General features: G+C 52.2%; 1 protein-coding gene across 2 annotated transcripts in view; it reads right to left on the bottom strand.

Moving 5' to 3' along the window:
- KAT6A (lysine acetyltransferase 6A) overlaps window positions 1–19,910 on the bottom strand; it is a 1,442,101-nt gene that overhangs the window by 256,038 nt on the left and 1,166,153 nt on the right. For both annotated transcript variants that reach the window (XM_086943585.1, XM_086943586.1), the window contains exon 14: window positions 2,021–2,222. In XM_086943585.1, the coding sequence (XP_086799711.1) occupies window positions 2,021–2,222 (202 nt within the window). The remainder of the gene's footprint in view (window positions 1–2,020; window positions 2,223–19,910) is intronic.

The following is a 19,910-nucleotide window of genomic DNA, read 5'->3' as shown; positions in this document are numbered from 1 at the left end:
GAGGCATTGAGGAAGGTTTCTTGAAGGCCTGTTTGACCTGAGGGAGTGACTTAGATGGCTCCTAACCAGTCTTTTTTACAGTCTTATCCCCTGAAGCAAGTCCCTTACTCTCCTTTCCTCTATGTTGAGGACATTTTGAGGGACTGCACCCAGACGACCCATGAGTGGTCTTTTTAAGGGCCTTCTCAGGAAGCTCTTCCGAGGTGTGAGAATGAGGAGATTATTCTTCTGTTGGGACCTCCTAGATGATGAAGAGGATGCCTCATCACTATCACTGGAGATAACCTCCTTTCTGGCCTTAAGCTTTTGAAGCCATATTAAAAGGCATCCTTCACGGCCCCTTAGAGTTTTGCTCGAAAAGGTACGACATACCATACAGTCTTTCGCTTGATGGTCCGGGTAAAGACAGTAGATGCAGTCTGAATGAGGGTCATCAGTGAAGAGCCTCTTCTTTGAAGAAGTGGCACAGGCTCTAAACAAACCGTTCTTCTCTTTTCCAGACATCCTCAGGTAGAATGAAATAGTAGTCAGCAATGCAGATGATATCAGCAGTTGAAATTCACAGGAAAATACTCAAAAAATTAAGTAGTAAGAGAACACTTGAGCACAGCTCAAAGGAGACTCTCTAGCACAACGTGCAGTAGAAAATCTGAAGGGCAAAAGGTTCTCTCAGGAGTGTTCTAGAGGGTGGGAGGTTCTGATTAGTTCAGGGACAATTTTGGTCTCTTTTACATAATGAGTTATGGGTTGCAAAATGGAAATGGGCCTAGGCCTCTTTTCAGTTTGGTATTTATCTAAGCATTGCTTTTTTACATACTGGGGACTCCCATCTCGATGACTGGGAATGATTCAGGCATGTGAATCTATGAAAGCTCCAATACTGGAGTAAAGACATGTTCTCCATAGCCTACATCCCCAAAAGTTATTCTCAGACAACCTGGTTACAGAACCATTCCGGCGCAGGGCACATTTAAAGTGCTGAAGAGGAAGAGTCTTTGATGCTGCAACTGAAAAATTCGGTCACTGGGAGACAGATTAAGAGTGATTGTTGGCTGATAGTCCCCGAACTTGAGATGAACGTTTAAACCAGACGGTGGAAAAAAATAATCTGAGGTGTAGTGTTTTTCTTGGTGCTCTGTAGGCTTCATGGAGGAGTCATGAGGTATCCATAAACCGAAAGCTTCTTTGAAGAAAAATAACTTGCAAATGGCTGTGCTCAACACTAGATGGCAGGAGTCTGCAGAGCATGTGATCTACATCATATTTGGCAAGCCTGATTTAGCCAGGCTGATTTTCTTCATTTTTGGGATATTTCATAATAATGGAATTCCAAGCTTCCCTCTCCGCCTGCCCTCTTGTGTTGAAAGGCAATGATAACCATTGTTATTTTTTTAATTTTAATAAATGACTAAGAGAGGTGTGTGAATCAGCTCATGGTTGCATCCTGGCTAGCTGAAAAGTCACCCATCAGTACTGTATTGCACCATTGCCCTTCCCTACCCATCACAGCCTGCAGTCTGAACAGTTCAATTACTCGGGATCCCTTTGGAGATAGAGGGTGCAGACCCCTATGTCGATCTAACCACACTAACTGTTGCAATAGTCACATAACTGGATGGGTTATTATCCATAGCCCTCCTGCATTCGTACACCTTAACACACACACATACACCCACACTTCTTTCTCCTACACCTGACCTGAATATGTTTGGTCTGATTGTGTTCCAAAATGGTCAGCAGTCGCAGGATGTCCTCATGTGTTGAAGGTATCAATTTCACTGAACTGATATTAAGGTTTTAGCTTACGCAGCATGATGCTCCCAGAGCTCCAAATGATAAGTCACCTTAAAACCGAAGTATCTACTAACTTGCAATGTCTGGACCAACATTAGATGTCAGGAGCATGTAAAGCCTTGGATCTACAGTAGCAAATACTCTAAACATAAATATTCAGGCCCACAAAGTGCTGACAAGTAGATCACACTCTGGTTATTTCAAAAGTAAAAGTAAGACCCCTTACTCTGACTTCTGGTGAAACACAACCCTGCTCCAGTTCCTCTTCATTATCTTCTTCTTCTATCTCATCATCCGAGATGACTGTGTTGGAGACAATGATAGGAGTCCAGCGCAAACACTCTGGGTCCACCTCCACAGGTCGTGGGTGTGTTCGCAGTTTAGCCATGTGATCCTCAATCAGCTTCTCACGGCGGACAATGACAAACCTACAGAGAAGAAGGCCAAACTAAGTGAAAAAAACGCATTTGAAAAATAAATATTTAGACAGTTTAATAGTGAAAAGAAGTTCAACATAATATCGAATGAAGCTGAAAATTAGTCAATCATCTATACTATTATAAAGAGAGAACACAAACTTTTTGGCAAGGTAAACTCGGGAACCACAGCGCCAATCCACACACCCAATACATTGTTGTAATCCTCAGGGTGTGCGGATGGACATATAACTATAGAAAGAAAAAAAACGTAAATTTAAAAATATAACTTAAAAAAAAATAAGTAGTGCCCTGAAAGTAGTGCCGGCGGCGACGCTGACGGCCGCGACGTAGCGCTGGCCGCAACATACGTGATGACGAGGAGGAGCGGCGGTGAAGTGAGGAGCTTGGGGAGGAGTGGCGGCTCAGGTAAGGCTCTGGGACACGGGACGGGAGGGAGCCGGTGCGGGAGGTTGGCCCGGAACAACTGCGGTAAGGCTCATTGTCTGGGGCAGCATTTCAGGCTTGCGTGTACTTCCGCCCCGGCCCCCGGCAGCCACGACATTGTTCAGGACACAGACAATGTTGTGGCGGGCGGGGGCGGGAGTGCACGCAAGCCTGAAATGCTGCCCCCAGCCCCCTTCTGCCCCGGGCAACGCTCGGGCGGGCTGCTAGTATGTAAATAAATGGGTTGACTATTGTAGCGAATGGTGGACCTATAGAACATACGTTGACATTAACTAGATTGGCTCTGTCTCTCTTGTCCCTTTGTCTGCAGTTGAAAATTCTGGGCTTGATTTAGAGTTTGGAAGACCGGGTACTCCACTACAAATGTGGTGGATGGCCTCGTCCGCCATCTCTATTTTGAGTTGGGTGGACCATGACGTTTGTGAAGGCATAAACCCTACACTGATGACCCAAAGGAATTGGATTAGTCAGTGTAGGTGCATCAGACTGGCAACCTAGTGGACAGACTGAAGCAATGTTTCAGGTATGTACAGACAAGGACCATGTACTGAACAAAATTAATTTAAAAACTCCCAGGATCATCAATTTGTTTTTGAAAAACCAAAATGTTTTGTGAGCAGCTGCCTGTAACAGTGGATGCATAACATCAGTTGGGGTCACATGACTTCCTTCACTGCCATTCTAGTCTCCTTGGGTTTTTACTGGTCTAATAGCTGATGTGAACCATTTACAGTTGTCTTGCTAGAAGGTTAAAATTTTCAGTCGAAGAAGACAGGACCGCACAAGATTATCTGCGATACGACTAAAATGTAGTCATCATGTGTGAAAGATTTGATTTGTTCCAGTGTTGACTCGAAGAAGACTAGGACGTAGCCAGTAGATCATCTATTTTGAAATATTTTCGGTGGACCAGGTTACATTATAAATGACATCCTTAGCCATATTTAGGTGTATGGGCTCGGGGTCTCCTTTAATGTCACAGTAAAAGAGATAAGGATAGAGGATGGAGAAGTGTGGCTCAATAGTTAGAGCGGCAGACCCTGATGCAGAGGTCTAGCCCGGGACAAGGGTTCAATTCCCCGCCTCGGTGGGTCTTGGGCTCAAAATTCCACGGTCCTGATCATTCTCGCCTCGGTGCCTATTCCAATCATAGAGTCCCACTCTGCAACTCTGGGCAATAGCTTGCTTAATCTCCACAACGGCCCCCACAACGCTAAGGACGCCTGGCCTTCACCCTGGGGGCGCCCAGGAGTGGACGCCTCACAGGGAAAGCGAGGACGGGTTCCACAGCGGTATTCGTACAAGCGCCTTGAGACCCTTGCGGGTGAGTAGTGCGCTATACAAGTATCAATTTACAATCAGACCATATAACTTACTGAATGGCGTGACCCATAGTAAGGCTTTGCTTAGGGAATACGAGGTCTAGCAAATAAACTCATTGAAGGATACAGTCATTCATGTTTTAAGAGAGGACAAAACTACTTATATGCAAAATAAGAACTGTGCTTTGGTATATGACTCCCTCCAAAAATTGAAGGGAAGGGGAGAGGATGTGGCCTAACGGCTAGAGCGGTCGACATCAAATCTGGGGAACCAGGTTGGAGTCTTGGCAGCGACGCTCAACATCTTGTGATTTTAGGCAAATCACTTAATCTCCTTGTGCCTAACAAAAATTAATGTGTCCTTATGCAATTCAACTGGTGTTCATGTAAAGTGCCCTGATACCTAATACCTTCTGTTAGACCTGGCATCTTTTGGTGTGTTTTTTTGCTTTCTGACCTCCCAGTTTTGACTCTGTTTTTGCAGGTTTAGTGTCTCTACACACTTTCTCACTGGTGCTCATTGTTAAAGTGCAGGTGCTCCTATTGTATATTGTGTTATGCATTGGTGTTTCCGTGAATGGCATATCTGGTTTACTAGTAAGTCCCTAGTCGCACAAGTTACTACTTGTGTAACGATATATCTGTAAGAGACATTAGTTAGTGATAGATTCCTTACCTTAGAATATCCCCAGGCGTCAGACTGGATCCGGAAACTTTTGCGTAGCAATACCGCTGCGCGTCGGTAGGCGTCGTCTGCGGCTCCGCGTCCGTCGTCGGCGTCGTGAGCGCCGGAATGACGTCGTCGGAGTACTTAGACGCCGCCCATGCGCGCTGACGTCAGTTCTGATACACAGCTATTCCGCGCCAGATATGCAGAGCCATGATAGAACCAACACTGGTGCCATGAAACTAGGGCCCTGAAAGGGGATGACCTTAACCCTAGATATCGGTTCGCAGAACGGGGAGGATGGGTGGGTCGGTAAGGAATCTATCACTAACTAATGTCTCTTACAGATATATCGTTACACAAGTAGTAACTTGTGCATCTGAAAGAGACACGTTAGTGATAGATTCCTTACCTTAGAATAGATACCCCAGCAATACCAACCCCGTGGTGGTGGGTCTGCGAACCAATAATCACACCAGAAAGTCCTGGAGGACGGAACGGCCAAAATAGCCATCCCTCCGGACTTGACTGTTCAGGCAGTAATGTCGTGCGAACGTGTGCAGCGAGGCCCACGTTGCTGCCTGGCAAATGTCCTGTAAAGGGACTCCTCGGCCCAGGGCAGTTGTTGTTGCCGTGGCACGAGTGGAATGAGCCCGTAATCCAGCAGGGGGCTCCTTCTTCGCCATGGAGTAACATGCCTGAATACACAAGATGATCCACCGCGAAATGGTCCTCTTGTGTACCGCCTTTCCCTTCTTCGCGCCCACGTAACCAACAAAGAGTTGGTCATCCACCCGGAATTGGCGTGTGCGGTCTATGTAATAGGAGAGCGCACGTTTTGGATCCAGACGGTGGAGCCTCTCTTCCTCTTTCGAGGGATGCGGAGGCGGAAAGAAGGTGGGCAAAGTAATGGACTGCCCAATGTGGAAGGCCGTGACAACCTTGGGCAGAAAGGAAGGTCGTGTACGCAACACCACCTTGTCAGGATGAACAGATAGGAAAGGTGGAGTACAAGATAGAGCCTGGAGCTCACTCACTCTCCTGGCAGAGGTGATGGCGACCAGGAAAGCAGTCTTCAATGTGAGAAGACGGAGAGGACAGTTATGTAGCGGCTCAAAGGGAGCACACATCAAATAAGTGAGAACAAGATTCAAGTCCCACTGGGGCACCACAAAGGGAACAGGAGGGAACATGTGTGTGATGCCCTTCAGAAATCTACTTTCAATGGGGGACTTGAATAAAGAAGGCTGATCAGGAAGCTTTAAGAAGGCAGAAAGAGCAGAAAGGTACCCCTTAAGAGTGCCCAGGGCAGAGCCCTGCCGGGCAAGGGAAAGAAGAAAGAGCAGCACTTCCGAAAGGGGTGCAGAGAGAGGATCCACAGCCTTTGCTGTGCACCATACCACAAATCTGTTCCACCTGCAGGCATATACCGACTTTGTGGAGGGACGCCTGGCTGCCAGAATGATATCACAGACTTCAGGAGGCAAGTCAAATGGCCTCAACTGTCGCCGCTCAATCTCCAAGCTTGTAGGTGGAGACTGGACAGGTTCGGGTGCAGGACCGTCCCCTGCTTCTGCGACAGAAGGTCCTCCCGAAGAGTCAGACGAATCGGGGATCGACTGACATGCTGAGTAGCTCGGGATACCAGTATCTTCTTGCCCAGTCTGGAGCCACCAGGATTACCTGGGCCCGGTCGTGCCTGATCTTCTTCAGCACTCTGGGCAGAAGTGGTATAGGCGGAAAGGCGTACAACAGATCGCAGCTCAACTCGCGACGAAAAGCGTCTCCGAGCGAGTGCCGCCTTGGAAATTCCAACGCGCAGAACTGATGACATTGCGCGTTCTCTTCTGTGGCGAATAGATCTAACCAAGGCTCTCCCCATTGCTGAAAGAGACCTTGCGCCACGTCCGAGTTCAGACGCCATTCGTGATCCATCAAGCACCGACAGCTGAGTTCGTCCGCCCTGGCATTCAGAGAGCCTGCCAGGTGTTGAACCACCAGGGTCACGCCCTGATGTTCCAGCCATTGCCATAGGCACAGAGCCTCCTGGCAAAGGGTCCACGACCCCACTCCGCCTTGTTTGTTGCAGCACCACATGGCGGTGGTGTTGTCGGTGAACACTTGCACTGCACTCCCTCGAACAGAGGGGAGGAATGCTTTCAGTGCTAGAGGAATCGCCCGCAGCTCCAACATGTTGATATGGAGCCGGGACTCCGCCAGAGACCAGAGGCCTCTGATCTCCGCCTCTCCCATGTGGCCTCCCGAGCCCTGGAGGGACGCGTCCGTCACAACCACGTGCTCCGGGTGGGGTAGGGAGAGGGATCTGCCACTGACCCAGTCGCGGTCCGTGAGCCACCACTGCAGTTGTCTCGCAGTGCCCTCCGAGATCAAGACATGATCGGACAGGTTGCCCTGATGCTGGGCCCACTGAAACTTCAGGTCCCACTGCAGAACCCGCATCCGCCACCTGGCGTGATGCACCAGAAGGATGCAGGAGGCCATCAGCCCCAGAAGCCGCAGCGTCAACCTGACCAAGATTCGGGATAACGGCTGGAAGATGGGAATCAGAGCCTGAATATCCCGAACCCGCTGTTCGGGTGGGTAAACCCGAAACTGCGCCGAGTCGAGAACCGCTCCGATGAAGAGGAGCTTCTGAGAGGGACACAGGTGCGACTTCGGCACATTGATGGAGAACCCCAGCAAGTGCAGGAGGTCGGCCATAGTCTGGAGGTGGGTGACGACTACCTGGGGCGAGCCCGCCTTCAACAACCAGTCGTCGAGGTAGGGGAAGACTGATACCCCCTGCCTGCGCAGATGAGCTGCGACCACCGCCATCACCTTCGTGAGCACCCGTGGGGCGCTGGTAAGGCCGAAGGGGAGCACGGTAAACTGAAAGTGCTCTTGGCCTACCGTGAACCGCAGGTAACGCCGGTGGGCCGGCAGGACGGGGATGTGGAAATAGGCGTCCTGCAGGTCCAACGCTACCATCCAGTCTCCCGGGTCCAGGGCAGCTAGGACCTGGGCCAAAGTCAGCATCTTGAACTTCTCCTTTCGGAGGAAGCTGTTGACGTTCCGCAGGTCCAAGATAGGGCGTAGGCCCCCTTTGCCCTTCTTGGGTACCAGAAAGTAGTGGGAGTAACATCCACACCCTACTTCTGGCCCAGGAACGCGCTCGATGGCCCTCTTGGCCAAGAGGGCCGTGACTTCCTCTTGCAGAAGTTGTAAGTGATCCCCCGACACGCGGTGGCACTGCGGTGGCATGGATGGAGGGGATGCCTCGAAGGGGAGGGAGTAGCCCCTTCGGACAATCTGCCGCACCCACCTGTCCGAAGTGACTGTGTGCCAGTGGGAGAGGTGATGGCGAACCATGCCTCCCACAGGCGTCACATTTTTATTTTATTTATTTATTTAAGCTTGTATCGCGCACAGCTACCCACAGTGGGTTTCCCGGCGCAAGGGATAGACTAAAGAAGAAAGAGGCAGCTTCACCTGATTGAGCTACAGCAGACTATTGGGCACGTTGAGTGAAAAGCAGTGTCTTTAAGGCCTTACGGAAGCGAAACAAATTGGTCTCTAATTTTAGAGCCAATGGGAGTGAGTTCCAATATTTGGGTCCCAGGGTGGAGAAGGAGCGACCTCCCATTTTTGTCAGCTTCCATCTTGGCATGGTAAAATTTCCCATGTCCGATGACCTTAGTGGCCGTAGGGGTTTATAGGGTGTTATCAGCTTTTGGAGGTAGGCTGGGGCGCTGCCTTGCTTAACCTTGAACATATAGCAAAGTGCCTTGAATTTGATACGTTCAGGGATACTCAACCAGTGAAGGTCATGTAAGGCGGCCTTGGCTGAGGAGCGTCTGGGAATATTTTTAAGAAGGCGCGCAGCTGCATTTTGCACTACCTGTAGCACCTGTAAGGTGGCTTTATCTGCGCCCAGATAAAGGATATTGCCATAGTCCAGGCGAGATGTTACAAGCGCTTGGACTACGGTTCTGCGGGAGGAGAGAGGAAGCATCCACAGGATCTTGTGGAGCCACCGCAACGTTGAAAAACAGATGGCTGCAACCTTAGTGGCCTGTTGTCGCATAGATAATCTATCATCTATGATAACACCCAGGTTGCGAACAGCGGTGGAAGGTGTTGGCGCGGTACCCAATTCAGTGGGCCAGTGGCAGGGACCCCAGAGATGTTTATTCCGGCCCAGAATGACCACCTCGGTCTTCTTCCCATTCAGTTTGAGACAATTTCTCCGCATCCAATCGGCCACAAGAGTGAGGCCTGACTTGAGTGCGGAGATGTTGTTCTCGTCTCTCCCTGATAGGGAGAAGACAATCTGGGTGTCATCCGCGTACGAAAACAGGGTAAGTCCAGCCTGTTCTACAATGGATGCTAAGGGTTTAACATAAATATTAAATAATAAGGGACTAAGGATTGAGCCTTGAGGGACACCGCGGGTAGATGGACAGATGGTGGAAGCTGCTTTAGGAGAGAACACTTGGAAACTTCGGTCATTAAGGAAAGACACCAGCCAGGCCAAGGCCTGGCCACCCACTCCTAGAGATTTCAGAGAGTCGATAAGGATGGAATGTGACACAGTGTCGAACGCTGCGCTCAAATCCAACAGGATGAGCGCCATGGTGTTACCTTGGTCGACACTGAATGAGCCTGAAAACTCGGACTAGGAAGGTTTTGAGGCAGGTGCTGCTGAGGGAGGTGTGGACTGGCCTCGCCGTGGTCCCCGACCGCCGCCACGGCGGTTTCCACGTCCGCCACCGCGCTGTTAGACATTCTGCAGCGCGTGGCTGACAGTACTTGGTGGGGCGCCCCTTCGTGGCCACGAAAGGAGCGAAAGGCACCCGATTGCTGGCGTGGGGCCGTGAGGCCCAAGGACTTGGCCGTAGCCCTGGAGTCCTTGAAACGTTCCAGCGCATGGTCTGCCTTGTCGCCGAAGAGGCGACGGCCATCAAACGGCATGTCCAGGAGTGTGGCCTGGACATCGGCCGAGAAGTTGGCGGACCTCAACAAGGCGTGGCGCGAACCGCCACTGTCGTTGCCATCGCCCTGCCCAGTGAGTCCGTTGTATCCAGCCCACACCGGATAGAAAAGCGTGCTGCATCTCGGCCTTCCGCAAGGGCTTGGCCGAGTTTAGCCTGGACCTCCTCCGGGCATTGTGGCAGCACCTCCGCAACCGTGTCCCACAGAGTGTGGGTGTAGCGGCCCAAGAGACAGGCGGTATTCACAGACCGCAGCCCTAAGCTAACAGACGAGAAAACCTTCTTCCCGAACTGTTCGTATCTCTTGGATTCCCTGTCGGACGGGGCCGACGGGAATGCGGTCTGGGAGTTTGAGGCCTGGATGACCAGACTCTCGGGGTGGGATGGGTGGACAAAAAGCATTGGTCGCCCGGGGCCGGGCGGTAGCCTCTGGCCACGTTCCTATCCACAGGCGGGCCTGTGGCGGGCTTGGACCAAGTGCCCACAAGAACGTCACACAAGGCCTCATTGAACGGCAGCAGGGGCTCCATGGAGCTTGACTGCGGTTTGAGGACCTCTGTGAGGAGGTTAGTCCTCACGGCCGCGACGGGGAGCTTAAGGTTTAAGGCCTTAGCTGCCTTCGTCAACACTACGCTATAAGTAGAACCCGCATCCGAAGCCACAGTCGGAGGTGAGTTAAATCCAGTGTCTGGCGAAGTGTCAAGACCACTGGCCTCCCCAAGCTCATATGTCCAGTCCTGTTGAGACTGGCAATCTAGTGCCAGAGGGTCCTCGGACCCCTCCCAATCTTCCTCGTCACCTGTGTCCTGTAAACCAGGATTAGCAGACAGGGCCTCCTCGTGGAGATAAAAACCCCCAAAGACCGACGGAATCGGCGCCCAGCGGTGCCCTTCCGGCGCCTGAGTCGGACCGCAGGAAACATTGGGGGCGGCAACCACAGTGGGCGCCGGGGGCGACACCTGTGGGGACGGCGCCGGTGAGGTCGTAAGGTGGACCGGCGACGCCCCGGATCCGGAACCGGATCCGGTGAGGACCTGCGGCGCCGAGACCGAAGTCGCCGGCGGCGCCGGAGCCGAAGCACCCGAACGACGTCTGGGCCGAAGCGCCCGACCAGGTAGGACCTCCAGACGGAACCGTTGGGCCCGAAGGCGCCACGGGAACCGACTGAGGAGGGAGGGCCCTCATGGCCATGAGGTACCTCTCGACCTCCTCCGGCGTCGCGCCGTGCCCAGGGACCCGAAGGTGTGGGGCAGGCGGCGACACTTGCGACTCCCGCGGAGCCGCGTGGGCGGTGTCGCCCGAGCCCCCGGCCGCATCGTACGAGCGTCGGGGGCGTCTTTGGGGGGGGGGGGGGATGGAGGATCGATGACGTCGCTCCGACCTCTCATGCCTCTTACCTGAGGACTTGGAACCAGACGATCGGTGTCCACTTCCGGAGCTTTGATGACTCCGACCTCGCGACCTGTCCCTCGACCTCCCGTGGGACCGGGACCTGGAGCGGCGCGGGCCGACTGCCTCAGCTCGAGTCGCTTGCGGGACCGCTCCCGCCTAGCCTTCGACGTCGGGGCCCGGCAGTCGGAGCAGGTCAGATCGTCGTGGTCGAGGCCTAAGCACTTCAGGCACCGGCGATGGGGGTCCGTGACCGACATGAGTCGATCGCACTTCGAGCAAGGCTTGAACCCGGGCATCCCTGGCACCAATAGAGTTGAGAACTCGACAACAAGAGAGACCAAAAAGATCAAAAAAGTTCAGTCAAAAATTGACTGGGGGTAGAGCTTCTTCCGGATCTGCGCTAGCTGGCGCGGAAAAAAGAAGAACTGACGTCAGCGCGCATGGGCGGCGTCTAAGTACTCCGACGACGTCATTCCGGCGCTGACGACGCCGACGACGGACGCGGAGCCGCAGACGACGCCTACCGACGCGCAGGGGTATTGCTACGCAAATGTTTCCGGATCCAGTCTGACGCCTGGGGATATTCTAAGGTAAGGAATCTATCACTAGCGTGTCTCTTTCAGATAAGTGCACTTAGGGTGCCACTGGCTGTAAATCAAATGCTGTTAGTTGGCCTGCAGCACTGGTTGTGCCACCCACACAAGCAGCCCATGTAACGTTTGTAACTGACATTTCGACCTGGTAGGTGCACCTACTAGCCAGGCCCCAACCTTCCCCTTTCTTACATGTAAGTCACCCCTATGGTAGGCCCAAGGTACCCCTGTGGACAGGGTGCCGTGTATATTAAAGGTAGGAAATGTACGGCTGTGCGTGACATGTCCTGGTAGTGAATTACAGTGTATTTCGTTTTTCACTATGGAAAAGCTATCTGTCCCAGTTTACTTATAACATCTTATAAGCATATCTTCCCATTGGGACAAGTAGGGAAATGAGGTTTAGTATGCCTGAACTCAGAATATAAAAATGCATCTTTTAGTAAAGATGATTTTTGTGTTCTGTGTTTGAAAATACCACTTTTAGAAAGTAGGTATTTTCTTGCTTAGCCATCCTGTGTGCCTCTCTGCTGGGTTTGTGGATTATCTGTCTGGCTTTGGAGTGACAGGGGCTGGGGATGTGCACTCTCTTCAGACAGCCATAGGGGGGGTGGGGGGGTGTCAAGGTGTGTCCTGCCTTTCCTGGATGAGTCAGGGCTGGGCTGAATAGACCTGGGCTGCATTTAGAGCAGTGGGAGGAGATTTCTTTGCACCTGAATAGGCCTGGTCTGCCTTGGATAATGCTGTCTCCAACTCCTTCCAGGAAGCTGGGCCAGAGAGGACAGAACTGGTTTGGGCTGGGCACAGACACTATTTTACCAAAAGAACAAAGAGAAACAGAGTATAAATATTGAGGCCCAGACCCCAGAATTGTACAAATCGCTGGAATTGTCGCGTTCTAATCTAGGACCCTGATCGATACTGTGACCTTATGCGTCTATACGGCTATAAATCCATTTATTCCCTATATTGACATAACCGATCAAATGCAATATTCAGAAACTCGTCTCTGGCCTCACATGAACAGAGCCACATTTCAGAATCGCTTCCTCTGCAACTTCCTTTGCAGCTCATTAGTGCAATGACATAGCAGAAGTCACTATCTAAGATTCCTAGATTAACACTCCGAGTTCTTCAACAAAATAAAAACTCAGCAACCTGGGAAAGCCCCGCTTGCTATGTTTTGATTAGTAATAGAACTCTAATGAGCACTGATAGACGATCACTTCCTAGTGACATCTTTATTGACGTCTTATGTCTAAAAAAAATTACGTCAAACAAGGCACCTTTCAGGTATAAATATTACCAACGTTGCCTTAAGCAAAGGCTGGCTAGCTGCCTCATAGACATCACTGCCGTTATCGCTGCTTATGCTATCACTGCGAACGAGCGAACAATGGTGTGGTGAACACAGGAGCTGAACAGCCGTCCCCTGAAAGAGCCCAGCAGATGCAAGCTGCCCACGGACGCTGCCCCTCCTCCTCGACGCGCTGAGAGAGACGCTGTCTTTTCTCTTGCCGAGAAAATCCAGCTCCGGCGTTTCCAGCCTACTCTTGCGAGTGACTGGGATATCGAGTTCCCTGAAGGAGATACCAGACCTCCAGCATTCTATTCCAGAGGTATGGTGTTGACTAAACCCTTAGAGAGAATTCTTGAAGCAAACCTTGGCAAAACCAACTTAACTAAAGCCACTTACTTACTCCCCTCCCAAGTATTAGGCTTATGTCAGGTACACTGGGGTAGGCGTAGTTAGAAGCACCAGTTGAGTATTTTAGCCTAATGTATATATGAATGTATATATGTTTTATTCATTTTAAACCATTGTATGGCTAAGAAACCATATCAAAGCTTTTACAGTATTATTTCGCAATACTCATCTTACTGTACGTACTTTTTATAATAACTAGTCTTGCAATTGTGGCAATTCATTTCTCTTGTATGAGAAGAAAGACTGTTCAATAAATAACACTTTTATTGAAAACGCCCGTCTCTCTATTCTCTACATATTGTGAAAGTAATCTGCACAACAACTGACTGAGTAAAATAACTGTCTATTGTTTCACACGACTCTAGAGGATTGACTCTTATCTGAGGAGCAAAGTTGTCATGTTTGCACGGTTGTTGGAAAACTGCACACAACACACGAGTTCCACTACTACGTAGTAGGAGTTCCACCGGATGAATACGCTCCTTTTGAGGAGATTGAAATCCCATTAAAATACCAAGAACAATTACTTTGGTTTAAAGGCGCCCTAAAACATAATGATCATATTACCAGGCTCGGTCCACTAGGAAGACCAGGAGCAACGTGGCCGGTTCTAGCCAGCTACACACCACATCCGGACATTGCAAAAATGTCTAAAGAAGAGCTGTTAGCACAGCTAAAAACATTAATTAAAATACATAGGCAATTAGTCCAATATGTAATGCGGACTGCAACAGTCCAACCAGCTGTTAATGTACCACAGCTGACCCCTCATCAGGGGAACACTAATACAAGTACACCACAGAACATACAATCATGTCTTGGTTAAACACCCGTAAAACGGGAACAAATTCCTTTCTGGTTAGCGCAGAAAATTACTCAAATAGAGGCAGTATTTCCGAATACTACCCCTATTGAGAAACACAGAATCTTGACCATCTGCCTTCCAATGGGGGTCGCACCACACGTGGAGGACTGTGACACTTGGGGTACAGTCTTTGCTTCCATTTACACAAAAACACATGGTGTTCCGTCAATGGCGGTAATACCAGAAGTGCTAAAACAGATTCAGAATGAATACGGTCCAGAACCTGCTTTAACTCTTGGTATGAAATTACTGAAAGACTTCAAGCAGGTCTCGGCTATATTACTAGCCAACATAAAAGGAGAAGCTGCATCTGTGGCGATCCGCCAGAAATTGAAGGAAACAGATATAACAGATCAACCAATTGAGCTTGCCAGAATCATAGAGAAATGCTATGAATAACTAGGTAGAGACAGCTTGGGTGGAAAACCAGTAAAGCTCCAACTGCTCAAAAATCCTGAAAAATTATTTATTAAAAATAATTTAAACACTCCTAAAAAGAGCTGGGATGGAAATAAACAATCCATTCCCAAAGAAAAAGTTTTCCAGTCCAGAGGAAGGTCTCCTAGACGGAGGGAAAGAACTCTGACTCAAGAACACCAGTCTCCCCAGAGGGAGCCCTCTGAGAAAAGATATAACCTTAGAAATAGGGATAATTTGAAAAAACCTGATAGATATCAAAGTATTGATACACGTCCCTCTCGATCTTTTTCGCAGAAATCGGAAAGAAGAGGACGGTCAGACCCAGGAGAGCACACCAAGTCCAAAGACAAGGAACCTGCTCAGAGTAAAAAATCTCAATGTCCAAAAAAGAAGGTAGCCAGTATTAGAGTAATCGAACATGCCGAGAATACTGAGGACACAGTTGAAAAACGGGGAGTGGGCACAGACAATGCTAGACAGTGCAGCAGAAATCACTATAGCCCGCAAGATCCTGATGAGTCATCTGGAGACAGTGGACACGAATGAATACATTTAGGTTGAAACTGCCGACACCAGACTTAGCGAGCCCCATAAGATATACGACATAACATTGCGTATAGAGGGTGATAAGACTAGGAAAATAAGGGGTCTATTTTGGGATAAACTCTCAAAAGGCTATGATATTCTGTTAGCTGAAAAAGATTGGCCCCCAGAGTTTGTCAGGGAGTGCCCTCGTGGCGAAGCACAAGTTACTACTTGTGTAACGATATATCTGTAAGAGACATTAGTTAGTGATAGATTCCTTACCTTAGAATATCCCCAGGCGTCAGACTGGATCCGGAAATTTTTGCGTAGCAATACCCCTGCGCGCTGGTAGGCGTCGTCTGCGGCTCCGCGTCCGTCGTCGGCGTCGTGAGCGCCGGGATGACGTCATCGGAGTATATAGACGGCGCCCATGCGCGCTGACGTCAGTTCTGATAACACAGCTTTTCCGCGCCAGATACGCAGAGCCATGATAGAACTAACACTGGTGCCATGAAACTAGGGCCCTGAAAGGGGATGACCTTAACCCTAAATATCGGTTCGCAGAACGGGGAGGATGGGAGGGCGGTAAGGAATCTATCACTAACTAATGTCTCTTACAGATATATCGTTACACAAGTAGTAACTTGTGCATCTGAAAGAGACACGTTAGTGATAGATTCCTTACCTTAGAATAGATACCCCAGCAATACCAACCCCGGTGGTGGGTCTGCGAACCAATATCACACCAGAAAGTCCTGGAGGACGGAACGGCCAAAGAAGCCATCCCTCCGGACTTGACTGTCCAGGCAGTAGTGTCTTGCGAACGTGTGCAGCGAGGCCCACGTGGCTGCCTGACAGATGTCCTGCAGGGGGACACCGCGGCCCAGGGCAGTTGTCGTTGCCGTGGCCCGAGTGGAATGAGCCCGCAATCCAGCCGGGGGCTCCTTCCTCGCCATGGAGTAACATGCTTGGATGCACAAGATGATCCACCTGGAGATGGTCCTCTTGTGTACAGCCTTTCCCTTCTTCGCGCCCACGTAACCAACGAAGAGTTGGTCATCCACCCGGAATTGGCGAGTGCGGTCTAGGTAGTAGGAGAGCGCACGTTTTGGATCCAGACGGTGGAGCCTCTCCTCCTCTTTCGAGGGGTGCGGAGGCGGAAAGAAGGTGGGCAAGGTGATGGACTGCCCGATGTGGAAGGCCGTGACAACCTTGGGCAGAAAGGAAGGACGTGTACGTAACACCACCTTATCAGGATGAACAGACAGGAAAGGTGGAGAAGAAGAAAGAGCCTGGAGCTCACTCACCCTCCTGGCAGAGGTGATGGCAACCAGGAAGGCCGTCTTTAGAGTAAGGAGACGAAGAGGGCAGTTATGAAGTGGCTCAAAGGGAGCACACATCAGATAGGTGAGAACCAAATTCAAGTCCCACTGGGGCATCACGAAGGGGACAGGAGGGAACATGTGTGTGATGCCCTTCAGAAATCTACTCACAATAGGGGACTTGAACAAAGAAGGTTGATCTGGTAGCCTCAAGAAGGCTGATAGAGCAGAAAGGTACCCTTTAAGAGTGCCCAGAGCAGAGCCCTGCTGGGCAAGGGAAAGAAGAAAGAGCAGCAATTCCGAAAGGGGTGCAGAGAGAGGATCCACAGCCTTTGCTGTGCACCATGCCACAAATTTGTTCCACCGGCAGGCGTATACCGACTTTGTGGAGGGACGCCTGGCTGCCAGAATGATATCACAGACTTCGGGAGGCAAGTCAAATGGCCTCAACTGCCGCCGCTCAATCTCCAAGCTTGTAGGTGGAGACTAGACAGGTTCGGGTGCAGGACCGTCCCCTGCTGCTGCGACAGAAGGTCCTCCCGAAGAGGCAGACGAATCGGGGGATCGACTGACATGCTGAGTAGCTCGGGATACCAGTACCTTCGTGCCCAGTCCGGAGCCACAAGGACGACCTGGGCCCGGTCGCGCCTGATCTTCTTCAGCACTCTGGGCAGAAGTGGTATAGGCGGAAAGGCGTACAACAGACCGCAGCTCCACTCGCGACGAAAAGCGTCTCCGAGCGAGTGCCGCCTTGGAAACTCCAACGCGCAGAACTGCTGACATTGCGCGTTCTCTTCTGTGGCGAATAGATCTAACCAAGGCTCTCCCCACTGTCGAAAGAGACCTTGCGCCACATCCGAGTTCAGACGCCATTCGTGATCCATCATGCACCGGCGGCTGAGTTCGTCCGCCCTGGCATTCAGAGAGCCTGCCAGGTGTTGAACCACCAGGGTCACGCCCTGATGTTCCAGCCACTGCCAGAGGCGCAGAGCCTCCTGGCAAAGGGTCCACGACCCCACACCGCCCTGTTTGTTGCAGTACCACATGGCGGTGGTGTTGTCGGTGAACACCTGCACTACGCTCCCTCGGACAGAGGGGAGGAATGCCTTCAGTGCTAGACGAATCGCCCGCAGCTCCAGAAGGTTGATATGGAGCCGGGACTCCGCCGGAGACCAGAGGCCTCTGATCTCCGCCTCTCCCATGTGGCCTCCCCAGCCTTGGAGGGACGCGTCCGTCACAACTACGTGCTCCGGCTGGGGTAGGGAGAGGGGTCTGCCACTGACCCAGTCGCGGTCCGTGAGCCACCACTGCAGTTGCTTCGCAGTGCCCTCCGAGATCAGGACATGATCGGACAGGTTGCCCTGATGCTGGGCCCACTGAAACTTCAGGTCCCACTGCAGAGCCCGCATCCGCCACCTGGCGTGACGCACCAGAAGGATGCAGGAGGCCATCAGTCCCAGAAGCCGCAGCGTCAACCTGACCGAGACCCGGGATAACGGCCGGAAGACAGGAATCAGAGCCTGAATATCCCGGACCCGCTGCTCGGGTGGGTAAACCCGAAACTGCGCCGAGTCGAGAACCGCTCCGATGAAGAGGAGCTTCTGAGAGGGACACAGGTGTGACTTCGGCACATTGATGGAGAACCCCAGCAAGTGCAGGAGGTCGGCCGCAGTCTGGAGGTGGCTGACGACTGTCTGGGGCGAGCCCGCCTTCAACAACCAGTCGTCGAGGTAGGGGAAGACTGACACCCCTTGCCTGCGCAGATGGGCTGCGACCACCGCCATCACCTTCGTGAACACCCGTGGGGCGCTGGTAAGGCCGAAGGGGAGCACGGTAAACTGAAAGTGCTCGTGGCCTACCGTGAACCGCAGGTAACGCCGGTGGGCCGGCAGGACGGGGATGTGGAAATAGGCGTCCTGCAAGTCCAACGCTACCATCCAGTCTCCTGGGCCCAGGGCAGCCAGGACCTGAGCCAAAGTGAGCATCTTGAACTTCTCCGTACGGAGGAAGCCGTTGACGTTCCGCAGATCCAAGATAGGGCGTAGGCCCCCTTTGCCCTTCTTGGGTACCAGAAAGTAGTGGGAGTAACAGCCACGTCCTACTTCTGGCCCAGGAACGCGCTCGATGGCCCTCTTGGCCAAGAGGGCCGAAACTTCCTCTTGCAGAAGTCGCAAGTGATCCCCCGACACACGGTGGCATTGAGGTGGCATGGATGGAGGGGAAGACTCGAAGGGGAGGGAGAAACCCCTTCGGACAATTTGCAGCACCCACCTGTCCGAAGTGACTGTATGCCAGTGGGAGAGGTGATGGCGAACCCTGCCTCCCACAGGCGTCACATGGGCCTGAAAACTCGGACTAGGAAGGTTTTGAGGCAGGGGCTGCTGAGGGAGGTGTGGACTGGGCTCGCCGCTGTCCCCGACCACCGCCACGGCGGTTCCCACGTCCGCCACCGCGTTGCTGTACATTCTGCGGCGCGTGGCTGACAGTACGTGGTGGGGCGCCCCTTCCGTGGCCACGAAAGGAGCGAAAGGCACCCGATTGCTGGCGTGGGGCCGTAAGGCCCAAGGACTTGGCCGTGGCCCTGGAGTCCTTGAAACGCTCCAGCGCATGGTCTGCCTTGTCGCCGAAGAGGCGACGGCCATCAAACGGCATGTCCAGGAGGGTGGCCTGGACATCGGCCGAGAAGTTGGCGGACCTCAACCAGGCGTGGCGTCGAACCGCCACCGTCGTTGCCATCGCCCTGCCCAGTGAGTCCGTGGTATCCAGCCCACACCGGATAGAAAAACGTGCTGCATCTCGGCCGTCCGCAAGGGTTTGGCTGAGTTTAGCCCTGACCTCCTCAGGGCATTGTGGCAGCACCTCCGCAACCGTGTCCCACAGAGTGTGGGTGTAGCGGCCCAAGAGACAGTTGGTGTTTACTGACCGTAGCCCCAGGCTCACAGACGAGAAGACCTTCTTCCCGAACTGCTCATATCTCTTGGATTCCCTGTCGGGCGGGGCCGACGGGAATGCGGTCTGGGAGTTGGAGGCCTGGATGACCAGACTCTCGGGGGTGGGGTGGGTGGACAAAAAGCAAGGGTCGCCCGGTGCCGGGCGGTAGCGTCTGGCCACGTTCCTGTCCACAGGGGGGCCTGTGGCGGGCTTGGACCAAGTGCCCAGAAGAACGTCACACAAGGCCTCGTTGAACGGCAGGAGGGGCTCCGCGGAGCCGGACTGCTGTTTGAGGACCTCAGTGAGGAGATTAGTCCTCACGGCCGCGACGGGGAGCTGAAGGTTTAAGGCCTTAGCTGCCTTCGTCAACACTACACTGTAAGCAGAACCCGCCTCCGAAGCCACAGTCGGGGGCGACGTAAATCCAGTGTCTGGCGAGGTGTCAATACCACTGGCCTCCCCAAGCTCATATGTCCAGTCCTGATGTGACTGGCAA

This window comes from Lissotriton vulgaris, chromosome 11 (assembly GCF_964263255.1).
Source record: "Lissotriton vulgaris chromosome 11, aLisVul1.2, whole genome shotgun sequence".
NCBI classification, from domain to species: Eukaryota; Metazoa; Chordata; class Amphibia; order Caudata; family Salamandridae; genus Lissotriton; species Lissotriton vulgaris.
This window is presented reverse-complemented; position numbering and strand designations above follow the sequence as displayed.